Genomic DNA, 20,027 nt, shown 5'->3' with positions numbered 1-20,027 from the left:
ATAAAGAATGCCTGTGCATTCTTTGACATCGTTCTTCTCGGATCTCTTACCGAGCACCAAAGGCTCTCTGAGTTTCCTCCCATTTGTTTTTTCCTCTCTAGATAGAACTTGAGGATCCTTACCGGACACAAGGTTCTCTCTATTTCTCTCCCTACCAGGGAAGTCAATCCTTTAACTTCAAACGTCCTTGGCCAAGGCTTAGAAGGATTCTCATTTTTCGCTAAAAATAGGGGTTAAATGAACACACTGCAGAATCCTTCCTGAAGCCCACTGTGCCTTCTAAAGCCTGGAGTTCACTAATCCTTTTAGCTGATGCTAATGCAAAGAGAAAAATCGATTTTCTAGTCAAGTCTCTGAACGTTGATTATTGGGAGGTTCAAATTTCTCTGACATGAGAAACCTCAGTACCACATCCAGGTTCCAGCTGGGTGGTCTGGCTGTCTTGGACTTCGAAGTCTCAAATGATTTAATCAAATCGTGTAAATCTTTGTCATCCGTGATGTTTAGCCCTGTATGTCTAAACACCAAGGAAAGCATACTTTTATAACCTTTTATAGTCGAGACTGCAAGGTTACATTTTAGTCTCAAATATAAGAGGAAATCTGCTATTTCCGTTCACAGAGGTACTGGAAGAGGATACATTCTGATTCCTGGCCCACCTTCGGAACACCTCCCACTTCGACTGGTACACGCGTATAGTTGACGGTCTCCTGGCCCTTGCAATTGCCTTTGCAGCAGCGCGTGAAAAACCCCTTCGCTCTGACGAGTCCTTCGACAGTCTGAAGGCAGTCAGACCGAGCGCGGGGAGGTTTTTGTGGTATCTGTCGAAGTGGGGCTGTCTGAGAAGATCGTTCCGTAAAGGAAGGTACCTTGGAAAATCTATCATCCATTCCAGTACCTCTGTGAACCACTCTTGAGCTGGCCAAAATGGGGCGATTAGGGTCAATTTTACTCCTTTCGTCAGGACAAACTTCCTTATTACGTTTCCTATGATCTTGAAAGGAGGAAAAGCGTAGCCGTCTATTCCTTCCCAATTTAGGAGGAGGCCGTCTATCGCTACTGCTCTTGGATCTGAAATCGGAGAGCAGTAGTTCTCCAGCCTGGCATTCCAATGAGTTGCAAACAGGTCTATGTTTGACCTTCCCCATAGGTTCCAAATTTGATTGCAGACCTCTGAGTGTAGAGTCCACTCCGTGGAAATGACTTGATCTCTCCTGCTCAACAAGTCTGCTCTGACGTTTTTCTCGCCTTGTATAAACCTCGTCAAGAGTGTGATGTTCCGCTCCTTTGACCATAGAAGAAGTTCTTTCGCCTTCTTGTACAGTGAGAGGGAGTGAGTCCCCCCCTGTTTTCTTATGTAGGCTAGAGCTGTCATGTTGTCGGAATTTACCTGCAACACTGAGTTTGCGACTTGGGCTTCCCACTGCCTGAGAGCCAGATGTACTGCCACTAACTCTTTCTCGTTGATGTGCCAGGACACCTGTTCCTCACTCCAGGTGCCTGACACTTCTCTCGGGCCCACGTCGCCGCCCCCCATCCCGTCTCCGATGCGTCTGTAAACAACACTAGGGAGGGGTTCGGTAACTGCAGCGATAGTCCCTCGTTCAGTCTGCCTGGTTCTAACCACCAGCTGAGGTTTTTCTTTATCTCTCTGGACAGAGGAAAAGATTCCCACAGATCTTGATTCTTCTGGTCCCAATTCTCCTTCAAGAAGAATTGAAAAGGTCTTATGTGAAGCCTCCCTAGAGAAACGAACTGTTCCAATGAGGAGAGGGTCCCCAGAAGACACATCCATTCCCTCGCGGAACATTGTTCTTTCTCTAGGAAGGTCTTCACTTTTAGAATGCACCGTTCCTGTCTTTCTATGGACGGAAACACTTGAAAACCCCGAGAATCCATCAGAATCCCCAGATAGACAATGCTTTGCTGGGGATCCATCTGGGATTTCCCGAGGTTCACTAACAGTCCCAGAGACTGAGTCAAGTCCAACGTTGATCTTAGGTCCTCCAGACACTGATCCCTGGATTGCGAGCGAATCAACCAATCGGCTCGAGATACAGCGATATCCTTATTCCTTTTAAATGCAGCCAATGTGCTACATTTTTCATCAATCCGTGAAAACTTGGGGAGCTGTGGAAAGACCGAAACAAAGGGCGCGAAACTGATATACTTGGCCCTGTATCATAAATCTTAGATACCTTCTGGACGAGGGATGGATGGGTACATGAAAGTAGGCATCTTGGAGATCCAATGACACCATCCAATCTCCTTTTCTTAGCGCTGAAAGAACTGACGACGTCGTCTCCATCGTGAACGTTGTTTTGATCACAAAGTGATTCAGAGCGCTTACGTCCAGCACTGGTCTCCACTCCCCAGAGGCTTTTGGTACCAGAAAGAGGCGATTGTAAAATCCTGGTGAATGAATGTCTAACACCTTTTCTATCGCCTTCTTTTCTAGCATCTGTTGCACCAGATGTAATAGTGCTTGGTTTTTTAAAGGATCTCTGTATCTTGCCGCTAACTCCCTTGGAGTGGATGTTAAGGGCGGCTTTTTCCCTGAAGGGGATCAGGTATCCTCTCTCGAGGATCGAGAGGGACCAGTTGTCCGCCCCTCTCTGAGCCCAGACTTTCGCGAACCTCAAAAGTCTGGCTCCTACTGGAGTCTGGAGGACTCCTGTCTCACTGCGGCTTCGAGAATGGCCTTCGAGAAGATCTTCCTCTCTTGAACGGCCTTCTACTCTTAGTTGCGGGTCTTGAGGTTGTTCTTCCTCGAAAGGGCTGTTGGAAAGACACCTTATTCGCTGTTCCCTCTCTCTTAGCCATCGGCACAGCCGGTTTAAGCCTCTTGGCGGACTGAGCAAGAAGATCCTGCGTAGCTTTCTCCGACAGTGATCTGGAAATGTCCCTCACTGTCTCCTGAGGAAAAAGGTATTCCGAGAGTGGAGAAAAAAGCAAAGAGGATCTCTGTAATGGCGAAACAGACTTGGAGAGAAACGAGCTAAACACTGCATCTCTTTTTGTAGCACTCCTGCTCCAAAGAGAGATGCTACTTCTGTGGATCCATCCATGACTGCCTTGTCCAAGCATGAAAGGACACTTGATAACACCTCCATAGTCACGAACTCCGGATCTTGCGCTCTTTTTGCTAGAGCTCCTAAGGCCCAATCCATGAAGTTGAAGACTTCAAGTGTGCGAAATAGACCCTTGAGTAAATGGTCCATCTCGCACATTCCCCAAGACGCTTTAGCCGACAGTAGAGAGCGTCTTCTAGAAGATTCTACTAGAGCAGAAAAATCCGCGTTTGCGGAAGCCGGAAGGCCTAACCCCATGGGTTCCTTCGTGTCGTACCAGACACCCGGCTTACCTGTCAATCTAGACGGAGGACACAAAAACACCGTCTTACCTGCCTCCTTCTTAACCAGGAGCCAGTTCTCCAGATTCTTGATGGCCTTCCTCATAGATAGAGTTGGCCGCATCTTGACAAAAGAGGGGGATTTTGCCAACTTAGTACTTGATAGCAGAGATCCCGGAGGAGGATGATCAGCTGAACACAGCGAGTCCCCAAACTCCTGAAGAAGTAATGCAGAAAGTCTCTTATAATCAGAGACTCCTACTTCTTTCGTCTCTTCCTCCTCCGAGACTTCCTCCAAAGTTACATTCGGAGAGGGAGACTTCTTCGGTGAAGAAGTCCTGGCAGGTATGCGACTCTTATCCTTCAAGAGCTCGTCCGAAGGAGCCCGCCAGTTCAATACCCGAGATATGTTTCCTCGGTAAAGAACAAAAACTCCTCTTTACTTTCTCTCCCTAGGTCTTGATACCTACTAGGGGAGGAATCTAGAGCCTGAGTTATTAGTCTCTTGGCGCCTATCCGGAGAAACACTCGTTTCTATTCTCGAGCGCCTACTATGAGTAGGGCGCGAATCCAAAGTCAGGATCCTTTCAGGCTCTTGGCGCCTGTGAGGAGAGGCGCTTGCGCCTACTCTTCTGTGACTCTTAGGAGTAGGGAGCGCGCCTGACAACAGGCTCCTTTCAGGCTCCTGAATCTTACGAGGAGAGGCGTTAGAGCCTACTCATGATCTACCAGGATTAGGGTGCAAATCCCTGGAAAGGCTCTTTTTAGGCTCTTGCTGCCTTTGAGGCGAAGCGCTTGCGCCTACTCTTGATCGTCTTACAGGAGTAGGGCGCCGATCCTCGATTAGGCTCCTTTCAGGCTCTCGACGCCTGCTAGGAGAACGGTAAGCGTCCGCTCTAGATACTCTTCCAGGAGTAGGGCGCGAACCCTTGTTTAGGTTCTTCGTAGAATCTTGGAACCTACTAGGAGAGGCGCTTGACTCCCTTGAAGAAAGCCTATCATAAGGTCTCGAGTAACTTAACGAGACTCGATCATCCAGGCGTCCTATCGAACGTTGGCGCCTTCTAGAAAAATCATCCTTAGAAGGAGAGCCTTTCTCGCTTCTATCTCTCTTAGTAGAGCGCTCTCGTTCTTTCCTACCACTTGCAGAGGAGATCCTACTCCTCGGAGATCGTTCGACAGATACGAACCGATCGTCTTCTCGCAAGGAGACTCTTTCCTTACTCCTACAAGGAGAGGATCTAGCGCCTACTTCCTGCCGCTTTGCGCTATGACTCCTAGCTTCCGAGCTTCTACGAGGAGAATACCATCTGCCCTGTCTCGACGAAGTTTCAAAGGAGTCGTCTACTCTAGGAGGCGAATATGCTCTTACTGGAGAAGATCGTCTATCATACTCCTCTTTCCTAACCGACCTCTTAACTGGAAGAGAGGCGTCCTTCCTGCGAGAAGGCTCCTTGCGCCTACTAGTCGAAAGCGAGCCTACTAAAGAAGAGAGATTCTCTTGGAGGTCCAACAGGAATCTCTTAGTAGATGACCGAATCCCTTCTGGAGAGGATTCCGGATCCTTCATAGCCTTCTTAGGCGCAGGAGAATACTCCGGAAAAGGCTCCGGGCTGGAGTCAAGAGCGCCTACTCCTGGAGGTTTCCAGGCTCTCTTGAGAGGGCGCGATTTGGAAGAAGAGCTCCATCCTCGTTTAGGAGAGGACGAATCAGAGTCGGAAAAACACTTCCTTAAGAGGCTTTTCCTATAGCTCTCTATAGCAGCCTGGGACGAGTCTACAGGACCTGCTGAAGGGACGCCTGACCGTTGGGGATACTCTACATCCCCCTTGCGGCTTTCGACATTCCTCCTCCCCTGGGCATGGGAGTCTGAAAGAGGTCTAGGCCTAGGAGCGATGCGGAGTCCCACTGCACTGGGAACACTGCACTTATCACTAGACACTTCACCCTTACCTTGGTTTATATCTCGCAATTGCTGTTGCAAATTGCGGATTGAAGCTTCCACAGCGGCTCTCTCGGCAGATACATCTGCGGGTTCGCTGCGGGGGGAAGGAGCTGAAACCAAAAAGGAAGATGGCGAAGCTACTGCAGGGTTAGAAATACTATCCTGTTCCGCAGAACAGGATCTACTTGAACTTCTAGCTGAAGCTTTTCTAATCCTATCATTTTCTAACTTTCTAACATACGAAGTTAGTTCTTTCCATTGTAATTCAGTTAAGTTCTCACATACATCACACGTATCCTTAACCGAACAATCCCTCCCCCTACATTTTACACAAACAGTGTGAGGGTCCAAAGTAGCCTTAGGCAACCTCACCTTGCATCCCTCATTTACACATACTCTAAACAGAGTTCCAGGTGTTAAATCGGACATAATTACTAACTAAATCCAACACAAAGCGTATGCCAACAACCAAAGATCAAATACTTCCCAAATAATCCTCGGCGAAGCAAGCAAGAAATTCTAAGCAGGAGCTACCAACAAAGTTGTTGTCAGCACCGGCGACAGAAAAATTCTGTCAGAAAACGGGAATGATTCCTATTACCGCCACCCAGCGGCGGTAGGGGGTGATCACCTGACCTACCTGTAGCGTGTGCCGCGAGTTTTGAATTCTGTCGGACGTCAGAGACATAAGCTAAGTATATATCTGCCGGGTAAGTTGCATGTGTAAAAAGTAATTATCAGGAAAATAAGATATGAATAGGAAGAATATTTGCAAAATTGATTTTTCCTACAGATCAAGAATACATCTGTTTCCATACGTACAGCCGTTTCAGTTTGTTCCCATGGCGCACACATATCAATTCCATGTACTCAGTGATACTATACATGTAGTCTCATGGCCTAATACTATATTTTTGCTTCTTGGACTGTCAGTTTCATATTGGAGAATGACCTCTGAATCCAAAAAACTGGGACTGGGCACAAACAAATTAATTCATTGTATTGCTTCCATTTTCAAATTTTGGAAGAGAACATTTTTTACTACCAAGGTGTGTCCTAAAAATTCTGCTATGTTTAGCACATTTCTTTTATGAATGCTTATATAGTTACCGTTATGTAAGAAATCAAATCTGAGTTTTTTTGTGAGCTACATTAATTCCACTCATTACTCTGTACAGTACTTAAAAAGATGATAACTGGTTTTTCTAAACACTTCTTACTAAGTATTCATTGCTTCAATGGTTGACTTAATAAACTTGCATGAAGTACTTGAAGAACAGAATCTTGTATATCATTTGTATAGTACTAGTTTACATTCCAATCCAAATAAGCTGTCAAAATAGTTTACTGGACTGTACCATAACCACTCCTTCCAAAAAATATTGCATGTAAATTAGGAATTCTTTGGATATCCAAAGACAATAAACACATAAATGCAGTTAATACAATGAATCATACCATTTATAATGATAAAAAATGTTAAGGTACTGTTAGGCAATGTCAAACTCACCAAAGTATCTTCTGGAGAGAGTAAGGGGGTAGTAGAGTGAGGGGTAACACTGGTAAAGGTGTGAGTGGACACATGCTTATTTCCTATTACCCCAGTTGCAGTGGCCTGTGTACGAGGTGGGAGGGCAGCTTCAAAGGACCAGGTCAACGTCAACAGACGGTCTCCTAACGTTCTGCCCTCAACCATTGCCTTCTCAGCTTCTCTTCTAGCAGAATATTGGATTGTTACTGCTGGGGTCTGGTCATCCCACACATAGTTAGTCACTGATCCCAAGCTCTGAGGAGAAATGTGGTAAATACTTGTAAATACTTGAAATAAGGGAAATCAACCAAATATGATCTTATCATACTGCATCAAAGATACTCCATTTTAACCCTTAAAGGATGGGCATCATCATATGAGTATAAAAGGTTTTGACTGATGAACAGGCTATGTCATGAGTGTATTAATGTTACACACCATAAGATTTGGACGAATTTAGCGGGAAAGATGTTCACATCACTTCAGTGATCCATAGATGACTAATGGCAATTGTAGTAGCTCAGAAAATGATAAAGGGCAATCAATTTGCCTTGAGACTTGACAGGGTAATGTATATTGCCCCTCTCTTTCCCATGATGTCTTTTTATTTATTTGCTCACAAATATACCCAGGGATTGCTGTTGGTTTTAGTTATTATCTTTTATGATAGTATATAAGTTATAATTGTTCTTTTACAAAGAAAAGTGCAGAGAAATATTAGAAAAAACATGTACACCTCACAGAAAGTTATTGGATCTTCCCATCTCCGTAACTCTCGTAAATATTCTAAAATAAATATACTCCAGAATTTGTTACTGATCTTAGTTCTTATCTGTTATAATATTGTGTGAACTGGAATTATAATTTTACAAAATAAACTTGATTATAATTTTATACAATAAACTCGGAGTGTTATGCAGTATTACCAATGTGGGGGGGTAATTGGATTTGATTTATATAGATTTTTGGCATTATGCAAGTACTGGGGTAACTAAGGCCATTCAGTGCTTTAACGGAAATTGACAGTAAAAGGTCTGAAAGGTGTTTCAAGAGGAAAACCTAACAGTTGCACTATGAAATAATTGTTAAGAGGGTGGACAGTAAGATGGAAGAAAGAGAATGTGAACAAGAGTGTGAACGGAGGTATGGTAAAAGGAATGAAAGTAGTTGCAGCTAGGGGCTGAAGGGACGCTACAAAGAACCTAAAATAATGCCTACATTGCACCGAATGAGTTGCACTGACTGGTGGGGGAGTAAGGGTACGGAGTTCCCTTTAAATACCCGTAGATTTTTACTTGCCCTTATCCAACATGGCCTTGTCTCTATTAATTCGGATAATCAAGGGATTACTATGTTAATGATGACAAAATTTAACTGGTAATTTGTAAACAAAGGTTTTATAATGAAAGTGTAATCTATTGATAAAGCCATTAGTATTAACATGATCATTTAACTAGTTATGCCAGACCACTATCAGAAAAAAATCATTAATACCAGACAGAAAATATGAAAAACTCAAGAACTCCAAGGTAACAATTTCAATTTATTTCTAGAATCCCTAATCTCATTCAACATAACATAAACCTTCACTAAGGAATAAGCTCAACATTTTTTTGTCTGAGTAAAAAACATGCACTAGTCTACTTACAGAAAAGTGAGCAAGAACCTCCTCTTTATCTTCTCGTTCAAAGCCAGAAGCATGTATTTTGGTTGTCCTTCTGTCAACTGAAGAGGAGTAGTAACCAAATCCTCTTGTTCCCCTACCTCTACCTCTTCCTCTGACAGCAGCCCCCCTAACCACAGTCATTCCACGACCACGTGTTCCACTGTAAACACCCCTAAAATGGAAAAAAAAAAGTGTGTCATGATTAGGAGAGTAATAATCATTACTTTTAAGAAAATAGTCCTTAAATTAGGGAATAGTGTCATAATTATTATTCATGCTATAATAATCAGCACATGATCATCATCATTGATTACTTCACCCAGTAAACCAAGTGATATTCTCAACTTCCACTACAGCCCATAAGGAATTGTCATTTAATGAATTACGTCTCACTGAATAAATTCCAACTCCTTAAAAATTTTGTTATGTGTTAATGGAATGAATGAATATTCTTACAGGAATTTTTTCTTACACTTTCTATTTGTTGTTGGTAAAAAATTGGACAATCACACAAAATTTGATGTTCTTGTCATAGTATTTTCACAGAAAATCCATGGATCATGTGAATTATTCATCATATAACCATGAGTCATGAGGGTTATACGTCAAATACCATGGGTCATAGAGGTTAAACATCACACACTCAAGGGTTAACAACTGACTAAATTGAATGAGACAAAATTATACTGGAATGATACTAATTTTTTAAATTAATGCTACATAAAACATTTTCTATCCTATTCATTATTCCCCAAGGCTTGCCAATCATTTATGATAATGGGTTCTAAGACTGGAACAGTCATAATAGTTGTAGCTTTGGTTGCTACATAAGCAGCCTCATTTTCCTCGATACCCACATAAACTGGAATACAATTTACACCAGCTTTGTAATGACCACCTACTTATTAAAAGAATATTTCTAAAAGGGTTGTAAACTACTTCTAGTCACTGAGAATTTAAGTTTTTAAAGCTTAACACACAACCACATCATAGAAACACACCAATGCCACCGAGTCTACAGTGAAGTAGCCTTGTCCCAGGACACTGCAATTCACATCTTAACGACTAAAGAGATGTAAAGCAAAAAGTGACCAGTGGATCATTACAGAGATCAAAAACTCAGTTCATTTTATCACAATAGGTTTGAGAAAGGGGTAAAAAATATTACTTTTCCAAAAAAAAAAAAAAAAAACTGGCTACTCAGAGATTTGTAATATCCTGAAATATGTTAGCTTAAATGTCCACCAAAAACTGTGTACTTTCTCTAAAACTAGGCTTTTTATTGGTACAGTGTGTCTTTGACGCCACCAACTTACAGTGATTCGATCTTACGGTGCTTTTTCAGCACCATTATCAGTGCTTAATGGCACAGTAACCTGATGTTGCATCAAGTTATGGCACCACAAGATTCATTGAGCATTAAGTAAACGGCGCTGTAACATCGAGTTACGGCACCATGAGCGCTGCTAAAGAGCTGTTAACGGCGACAAACCGACTTATGGCGTAAATTGACTTGCAGTGCAGCACTTGAACGGATCCCTGCTGCAAGTCGAGGACGCACTGCATGAATCGACATACATTACGTAAAAGTACAAATAGTTGCCAGCTCATAACTGGGTTACATTCTGAGAGACCAATCATAAATCTGATGATGGAAAAATTATCCCTTAGAATACAAATAGTATAATGGACCTCCCATATTTGCAGGGAATGCATTCCAGATCCTCCCCACCCCCAAATAGCTAGAATCCTTAAATACTTAGAACCACTATAAAAACACTAAGAACTGCCTAGTATTTTGTTAGTTCAAACCCAATATGCAAATCTCCCATGAATAATGGGAAGATATAGTCCATAGAGAAATCTGTGAATATGTGTCTGTGAATATGTGTCTGTAAATCTATAGAACGTGAATATGGGGGGGAGCCCACTGCATATTGCACTGTCAGTATACAGTGGACCCCCGGTATTCGCATTCTACGGATTCGCAGACTTCTCTCGGGAACGTTTCCCTGCATTATTCGCGGAAAATTCATGTATTCGCGGTATTTTTCTATGAGAAATATCCACAAATTCCTGGGTTTTTATCAATTTCATCATAAAATGCACTTTTTGTGATAAAGTGATTAAAAAAACCAGGTATCAAAATTTTTAGTGTGGTTTTCTTGAGTTTTAACTAACAAAATAGGTGGTTTTAGGCATTTTTATAGGGGTTCCAACTATTCGAGGGTTATAATTATTTACGGGGGGTCTGGTACGCATCCCCTGCGAATATGGGGGGATCACTGTAGTGCTATAAAGGCAGTCCCTGGTCAACAGCGGGGATTCAGTTATAGGCCGAGTGCTGGTAACTGAAAATCACGAGATAATTTAAGTGTTTCCATAGAAATCTCAACTGATCTTTCAGCATGCATATAATCTGATCATATTTTCCATAAGGACTGGTATTATCTGAAATATGATGTCTGCAGTTTTTGCACTAAGGTACTAGCAACGTTGGGTGAGTAATTTTCATGGTAGACAACATTTTAAAAAATCCACACGTAAATGTCCCAGCTCAGAAAGGACAAGGTGTAGATGACTTTCCTTCCTACTGTCTTGGATAGAACAGGGAACAACTGTGAAATTGATCTCTTCACCCGTTGTTGAAGTAATAGGAAGCGACGCCTGTTTGGTCAATTTGGGGCTATTAAGTAAGCTGTTCCTTTAAAGGTCTGAAGCTTGTTCAAAACCTTTGAAACCTGGGACAGTGGAGGAATAAGGTATACATTGCCTTCCATTCGTTCCAGTTTTACAGGAGGACATCTCTTGCTGTTGCTTGATTGTCAAAGTTCAGAGATGCATACAATGGAAAACTGTGATTCTTGCATGTGTCAAACAGGTCCGCTTCCGGATGTGGAAGCATGCTACCTATTGTTTGAAGAGTGGTTTACCAACATCCACTCTGTTGAGGCTGTCGTTTTCCATGATAGATAGTACTAAAGCAGTCCCCCCTAGTTACTGACAGACTCGTTTAATGGCAATCCAGTTTTATGGCGCCATAACACGCCATGTACCGGTTATTGGTGCCATAAGGTGCAAATAATAGTTATGGCATCATAACATACCTACAGGAGGCACCATTAACCAGATATTGGTGCCATACGCTCCATAAATCACCAGGTTTCGGTTAATGGCGGTTTTCAGTTATCTGCAACCAGCCGAGAAACAGGGACTGCCCAGGTTATCGGTGGACTCGGTTAATGATAATTCAGATTTTGGCGCAAAATATGACAATTTGTCGAAAATTGCATTTTTCCTAACTATACAAACCTGAGGTCCTTTAACAATAGGAAGGTAACTAGCGGCAGCTGGGACGGTCGTAAGCTTCGAACAAGGGGAGAACGGTAGTTAACTGCTTGTCCGATCGTGCGCGCGCCCGCGCGCCCGAGAGGTGAAGAATCACTTTTGCTTTAGGCCCATGCAAAAAGTTGCAGAGTAAGGGGTGGCATGAGGTGGGACTATATGTAAAGGACCTCAGGTTTGTATAGTTAGGAAAAATGCAATTTTCGACAAATTGTCATTTGTTCCGATACGTAATACAAACCCTCGGTCCTTTAACAATAGGAAGACTCACTTCTTGGTGGGAGGAATCTGAGTCTTTTTGGTGAACAGACTGGTGTTCGTCCAACCCTGGAGTGCCTCCCTGGTCGTAAGAGCAAGGGAGGGATCCAAACCTCTGTCCGATTGATCGGGGTGTGCACCGCAGGATCAATGGTCAGACCTCTGGGCCAAGTACTAAGAGAGAGGCAAGCGTATCTCTTCGTACCAGCAAGCAAGAACTTGTTCCTGTTTGCAAGAGACAATCATAAAATGATGGGTTTGTCTCAATTTGGCATCCACTTCCTCCCCCTTGTTGGAGGAAGTGGTGGATATTTACTCCTATCCCTACTGAAAGGGATAGGATGGTGCTCTATTGAGTAGCTCACCTGCATCTCGTCCTTACCCAGCAGGGTGACGACCGTGTCCCTCTACCCAAAGGTAGAGGGAAGAAAAAGATGGGAAGAGGAGCCAGTCACACTCTCATTCCTCATCCATTCTTACGGTCACACCAGGACTCGATGCTGTTCAGCCTGCGAGGGTCTGGGTTAACTACACAACGTGTTGAGCAACCACCACGGTTCCCAAGGAAAAAGATCCAAGGAACTGTGGGCAATATCCTGAAGGTAGAAGGAGGTGCATGCGGTCCGGTTGGACCAGGCGCCTGCCTTCATTACCTGCGCCACGGAGAAGTTCTTGCGGAACGCGAGAGAATGATGAAGAGGCGTCCGCACTCATCCTGGGTGTCGAGTTTCTTCAGACAGCTCCGTCGCACCTTCACAGGACAAAGCAGCATAGCCTTCGTATCGGAGGCGGGTGACGTCCAATAGGGAGGGTATTGTGAAGGACTCGAACCAATCGTCAGTTACCGAAGGGTTCTGAGTCTTCGCTACGAAGATCGGTACGAAATCGAGCGTCACAAATCCCCATCCCTTTGTGCTTGACTTCTCAAGAGAAGTCATGCAGTTACCTAAGACGAAAAGAAGGGAATAGTCGTATGACCTATCCCTCTTCTCGACTTTGGTTATGTACAGTACTCATACTGACAAGCTATTAAGACGAAGTAATGATTGCTCTGGAACAACCGAACTAAGTCCACAGCATAGTTCGTAACTGACTCGGGCGCTCTGACAGCTGCCGACTGACTGGTTCGGAATCAGTAGAGGCAAGTTGTTCCAAGCATCCGGGTAAGTCACGTGACCTTCGCCCTTTAAGAGTTATGCTGAGAGACCAAACAAATAAAATATTTGTTAGTCACCGATGCCGGACGGCGCGGCGATGATTCTCTTAATGCATAAGCTCAAAAGGCGAAAGTCAATTGCCTTCAAAAGACCGAGGTCCCTGATGGCAAGAAAATCTCATAGACGTTGAATCTCAGCTTAAGGAGAAACAACACTATGTGACGTTGAAGACGAAGGTAGGCAATGAATGCAACCTACGTCTTCCAGCTGAATCGAGAGAAGGAATCTCAAGATTCTAAACCTGTGCTTACAAATGACTGAAAACGCTAACCGCCATTTCATTGCTGTCCGTTGTGCAATGAAAGCGGGGCGTTCTTCAGTAATGAAACACAGGGGAGAGCCGCTTGAAGAACTGCTTCTCATGGGCTGAACGTTTGGAAGTAGAGCTGGCAGGTGTGGGAGTAGGCGATGTTTCTTTTCAATACATCTGCTAATCCGGGGTGAACAATGAACAATTGTACACCTCCGAATACAAGATATTTTGAGGACAAACTCAGATTCCGCAAAAATCATTCGCATTATCGGGATACGATGCAGCAAGAGACTATTACAGAATTCTTTTACCGTGCGGTAAACAGAAAGATGAGAGTCGAATAGATATCTCTGTTTAAAATTCTCGCAATACCGAAGACGATGAATACTAGCGTCTCTCAGCAGTAGATGGTCATTCATGTATGCGAGAATCCCCGTTAATCAGAGACTTAAGTCCGTGATTGTTGGGCAGAGATACGGTTGTTATTCAATCAAAGCAGGTGAGAAAGACATAAACAACCGTCTATCTCAAAGCGGCAGCTGATACTGAAATGCCTCGGGCAATTCAATACGCAGTAGCTGTCGCTGACTCGTCATCCTGAGTTGCCAAGTAATCCTTTCCACGAAGGAATGCGTTCGGCTAGAACCACCGAGCATAAAAAGATATGCTCGAGCAATTATATTTAAGCGAAACGAATTTCGGTAAATATAAAAGCTTAAATGGTGTTGTTGTGACAACACCATAAGTATATAAAATTGAAACTGGAAACTCCTGGGAGGTTGCAGGCAACCCGGGTTGCAGTTCAATTAGAATACTTTTCGTCTAAGTCGCAATCCGTAGAATAACCAGGATATGCTCCTACCCCTCGGACCATTCAACTGCTTAGCAGAATCATGTCGCGAGGTTAATATACGTAGTATATTTGTAGGATTCTGAACAACGATCTCCATCCTAAATTCTTTCCTTCAAGAAAACAAAATAAGGATTGGAGATCGACCACCTTCGTTCTCTATTAAAGAGAGTGAAGGAGAAGTCTTCCTCGAAGGAAAGCTTCAATGGTGAACAGAATACTAAGACGATAGTTCCAGCCAAACTGGATATTCCCGTCCGTTCTTCTCTATTCCAGGTTGGTCGCCTACTGTGAGATAGTCTTCTTTCAGCAGCAGTCTTCTTCCTAATGCTAGAAATTCCAGGAATTCGAGCATAGGCGAGGTTCCCGATTATCGTGTAACATATCGGGGATTCTCGTCTCGCTCACTTTGGACCGTGGTCTCGCCTAAGTGTTTGGAGATCGTAAGAAACTCTAACACTCTGAATGCGCTAGAAATTCCGTAGAATTCTAAGCAGTCTGCGAAACCCCCACCGAATTCGTCAAACGATATCGGCTGGTGGTCCTCTCGATTCCCGTAGAAATCGAGAATGGGGCAGGATCCCTCCTCAACGACCGGGGCTTACGTCAGGTAGGAACCGAAGGTCCCCCCTGGTAGCGCAGTCCCCAACGTGGGATCCTACAGAGAAATCTCTGTAGGATCCTTCCCCTTTCCCTCGTAGCCGTAAGGAGAGAGGGAATGGGGGAGGAATTGGATACTCGCTCGCCTTCCCAGTGGAACTAGCAGTTGGAGAAGAGTAGGAGCAGCCATCGCCTTGCGGCGATGGCCTCTCAGAGTCTGGGAAAACGTATCGTCAGGAGAAAACGTTTTCCCCGAGGAGGGTTACGAACTCTCACTGTAGGTAAGGGTCTGCCGCCACTGTGAACGTCGTCTGGGTGGGGCTGATCGACACCTGACAGGAGAGAGCCGATACCGTCCTCCGACTCATTCCAGTCCTCGTCGAGGTCGAAACCTCTCAGGAGGACCGAAGGAGTATTTAAATACGGTGTCCGAAGACACGTAGAAACGCCGCTGTCGCAGTAGAGGAGGTGGAAGTAGCTTGATCGACCGGCCAGAAACTGAGAGAGCCTTCTTGTCCGGAGACGAGAGACTCTGGTTCAAGACAGAATCGGCAAGCTCCGATCGCGGCATACCCACCGTCGGTTTGGGTTCCCTCTCGGGCCCCAAAACGACTCGAGCAGAGACATGGGCTCTGCTGGTGGGAGCGGCGATCCTTCCCCCCGGTCGTTGTGCTGACGAATCAGTGCAATAACCTGGGTAAAGTTACTCTGAATCTCGGAAGTTACAGCGTCTTGAGGAGTAGGACCGTCCAGTCCCTCCAACAAGAGCAGCTCCCAGGACCCTCCTCCTTCAGAAGAAGGACCAGCAACAGATCCCTGACGGTTGCCTCCAATCACTTGCGCGTACGTCCTGGTTGGTCCTAAGACCAACCTGGCACGTGCGGCGTCGTGACGGGATCGTGAGCGGCGCATCTCTCACGATCACTCCTATATACCTCGCTCTTCCTGGCGTATGCCGAGGAAGTTGAAGGTATCGGAGAGACAGAACTGACGCTACCCCCTCTCCCCCTGACGGTCGCCTCCAATCACTTGCGCGTACGTCCTGATTGGTCCTAAGACCATACGTGGCACGTGCGGCGTCGTGACGGGATCGTGAGCGGCGCACCTCTCACGATCACTCCTAGCTACCTCGCTCTTCCCGGTGTAGCCCGAGGAAGTTGAAGGTAGTGGAGAGACAGACCTGACGCTCCCCCCCCCGCTCGCTGGCAGGACCAGCGTACGTGGGGGGCTGCAGCCGATCACCAACCCGCGGTGGGGATCGATCTGCAGGCCTGGCCGTGCCGCTCACCTGTGGCGAGCGGCTCGACTGAGCACGTCGACCCCGGTCCCGTGCGTCAGACGAGCTGCTGCTGGTCACCGTATTCGCCCGGTCCCTGTGGGAGCGGCAGTCAGGTGACCTGCAGAGCTCGCTTTCGCCGTGAGACCGGTGAGCGTCCTCGCGGCACGTCAAAAACCGCTGGTACCAGCCGAGGCTGGTACCGTCGGTCGAGGGGACCTGGGGGACCTCTTCCCAGCCTTAAACCGTGGCCGGTCAGAGACCGTCACGTCCACCCGAGGTACCGGCTGGTCGCTGCGAGAGCGGCCGCTGGCCTGGCGAGAGTCACCTGAGCGGCTCTCGACAGTCTTCTGCTCCGTGCCTCGGTCATGACGCTGAGCGAGCTCAGGCGTCTTAACTTTGGCTGCACGGTCACCCGAAGGAGATCGTACACTCGGAACTTCTCGCGGACGAGAAACCGAGCCGGTACCTGGCTTAGCAGCAGAGCTGCCAAGACCAGGCGAGGGTGTACCAGCGGTAGCCAGCACACCCTTGGTCCCCGTCTTCTTCTTCTTCTCAGAAGGGGAGACGGGCCCCGTTCCCGAAGGAACAGGAGGACCAGCAGAAGAACCCCCCCGTCACACCGGAATGTGACGAGCCCTTCGAAGTTCCCGAAGGAGTCTTCTTAGGGGGAATAACAAAACCCGGTTACCAGCTGGTCGCTGCGAGAGCGGCCGCTGGCCTGGCGAGAGGTCACCTGAGCGGTTCTCGCCAGCCTTCTGCTCCGTGCCTTGGTCTTGGCGCCGAGCGAACTCTGGCGCCGAAACTTTGGCTGCACGGTCTCCCGAGGGAGAGCGTACACTCGGGATCTCCCGCGAACGAGAGACCGAGCCGGAACCTGGCGTAGCGGCATCGCCGCTAGCACCAGGCGAGGAAGTACCAGAGCTAACCGATACTCCTCTGGTCCCCGTCTATCTCTTCCATACGGAAGGGGAGACGGGCCCCGCTCCCGAAGGAGCAGGAGGACCAGCAGAAGGACCCCCCGTCCCACTGAGGTGGGACGGGCCCTTAGAAGTTCCCGAAGGAGACTTCTTAGGGGGGGGAGGCAGCCTTCTTCTTCTTCGGCTTATGGGCCTTAGAAGTCGAAGGGGAAGAGGCAGCACACAGACGAAGACGAAGATGACACCTTCCTCTTCTTCGTCAGCTCACGCAGGACAGTCGTCAGGTCCTCCATCCAGGCCGGAGTCGGGCCTATTGCCGAAGCAACACGGCCCGACTGCACCTGTCCGGAAGGACCTGGGACTGGGGAAGACACACCATGGGCAGGACCAGCATGGACAGGCGCAGGAACCAGGAGCGACAGGAACAGCAACCAGCTCAGGAGCGGCAGGAACAGCGGCAGCGGTAAACACAGAAGGGACAGCCAAGCCAGTAGCGGGAACCACATCAGCGACAGGTACGGCAGGCCCAGCCATCGCCTCGTAGAATCATCGGCAGCCAGCGTGGTACTGGCGGCCGGTCCAGGGGCGAGCTGCTGGAACAGCGGAAGTCTGGGGCAGGCAACACGAAGAAAACACAGGCGGCGGCGGCATACCCGTCCTCGGTACGGCGGCGACCGGCCCTAGAGCGGCAGCGGCGTCACCGACACAGCATGGGGAGTGTAGACCAGCGGGGGGAAGCAGCATAAGCGGCCGTGAAGGGGTTGTAGTGGAGACCACTCCAAGGTCACCGCCCCAGACCTCGCTAGACTTTGCAGCAGATCGTGGATGCTAGGCACGCCCTGCAGCCGCAGTGGTCCATACCTGTCCAAGGTCGTCTCCCACGGATGTAGCACCTGCTGGTAGCACAAACAGATTAGTAAGAGGGGTTCCCTCACGCACGGGGGGGAGACATGCCCCACCCCGAACGGAAGGAAGACCCCCAAAAACAAAAATACGAGGAAGCTGACGGGGGGCAGGAAAGAAGACGAAGAATCGGATACCAAGGGAGTCGCGGGAGAGCTTTCCGACGACTTCCTGGCAGACCTTCGCTTCCCCTACCCCCCGCACAGCAGTGAAAAGTAATATGAAAATGAAACAGAATACTGCACTTGCGATCACTTCATAGAACTTAAAGAGGGAAAAATCAATTCCCGGTAAGAGCGGAAACTTGATCCATAATAATATGATGCTATCATAAATATATATGAAAATGAACAATACTGCACTTGCTATTTTCACTTTCACAGCAATAAATCGTAAGGATTAATTCCCGGGTAAGAGCGGAAATTGATCCAAAATTAAATTTGATGCAATTAATAAATGAAAATGAAAAGAAAAACTGCATTGCGAATCCACTTTCATTGCATTCTATTCATACAAAATAAGAGGCTCTTGCCGAGCGCAATCAAGCTCTCGGCAACGAACGCACAGGGCAAAAATATAATGAAAAAGAGTACTTACATCTTTCAATTACACACTTTCGCCCAAAATACATGACTCGGCGCGAGTGCGCCCGCCCTCGGCACCGAGACATAATTCAAGGGTTCAATTCATGAAAAGAGCGGAAATCGCCGTCTCTACGGCGATAGCTCCATGTTGATTCATAATTAAGTAATGAAAATGAAAACAGTGTACTTACAGTTTCATTTTCAAGTCAAACCAACCATTAGTAGAAAACACAATATAAACAAAGCATACGACGATGAAGCGGGCAGAGAGCGATGACGAACACGTCCTTCACACCCGCGGCCGAAAGCAAAAGTGATTCTTCACCTCTCGGGCGCGCGGGCGCGCGCACGATCGGACAAGCAGTTAACTACCGTTCTCCCCTTGTTCGAAGCTTACGACCGTCCCAGCTGCCGCTAGTTACCTTCCTATTGTTAAAGGACCGAGGGTTTGTATTACGTATCGGAACAACTGCGATTTATGGCACCATAACGGGTCGAGTTTTGGTTACCAGCACCATAAAGTGCTAATAATAGAGTTATGGTTTCTTTGGCGCAGAAATCGGCGATTAATGGCACCATAATGGGTCAAGTTTTGGTTACCAGCACCATAAACTGCTGATATTAGAGTTAAAGTTTCTTTGGCGCAAAATCGGTGATTTGTGGCACCATAATGGGTTGAGTTTTGGTTCCCAGCACCATAAAGTGCTGATAATCGAGTTATGGCGCCGTAACATACCTAACAAAGGTAACCAGTTATCAGCGATCGGGTTTTACAGCCTGTCTAGTGATGATGATAACTGGATTTTCTGCACCGATATGTGCTGCTCTGCTTGCCAGCACCAGTCTTTGGTATTGGTACAAATATCCAGTTCTCGGTACCAATAAGCCCTGTTATTGCTGCTTTTTGGTTATTGTCATGCCATCTGGAATAGAGGGGTCTGGTTTTTGGAGGAGCCCCTTTCCTCTACCTTTGCCCTTGATAGGCATTCCAACAGTTGCTTTTCCTTTTCCCCTGTAGGAGTGTCTTTGGGCCCTGTGAAAAAGATGTCCTTGCCACTGTTGTCCCTTTGTAGGGAGTTGTCCCTTCTGACCAGCTAGTACACACATGTTTTTGAGGGAAACTTTTGGGAAAGACCGAAGGTTATATGGTTTTTGGTCACAGCGAGCCTTTTTTGGGCTGGGGAAAGGGAAGTTTCAGGTTTTTTGTTTCCTGTTTTCCTCTTTTCCAAGGAGTGTGTACACTGTACAATTCAGTTGGTGGGCTTGCTCATTAAGCTGAGCCACAACCAACTCATCAAACAAGTCCTTACAGGAGGAGTTAGATTGT

The 20,027-nt window shown here is 46.5% G+C and overlaps 1 protein-coding gene across 1 annotated transcript in view; it reads right to left on the bottom strand.

The window, feature by feature from the left end:
- Positions 1 to 20,027, bottom strand: part of LOC135203224 (RNA-binding protein 26-like) — a gene marked incomplete in the record, with an annotated part of 231,575 nt that overhangs the window by 74,051 nt on the left and 137,497 nt on the right. Inside the window, 2 exon segments of the mRNA XM_064232984.1 lie at positions 6,808 to 7,083; positions 8,477 to 8,666. Of these exon segments, the coding sequence (XP_064089054.1) occupies positions 6,808 to 7,083; positions 8,477 to 8,666 (466 nt within the window).

Source organism: Macrobrachium nipponense, chromosome 33 (assembly GCF_015104395.2).
Source record: "Macrobrachium nipponense isolate FS-2020 chromosome 33, ASM1510439v2, whole genome shotgun sequence".
NCBI lineage: Eukaryota > Metazoa > Arthropoda > Malacostraca > Decapoda > Palaemonidae > Macrobrachium > Macrobrachium nipponense.
Note: the sequence above shows the minus strand (reverse complement) of the source record. Positions and strands in the feature narration are given on the sequence as shown.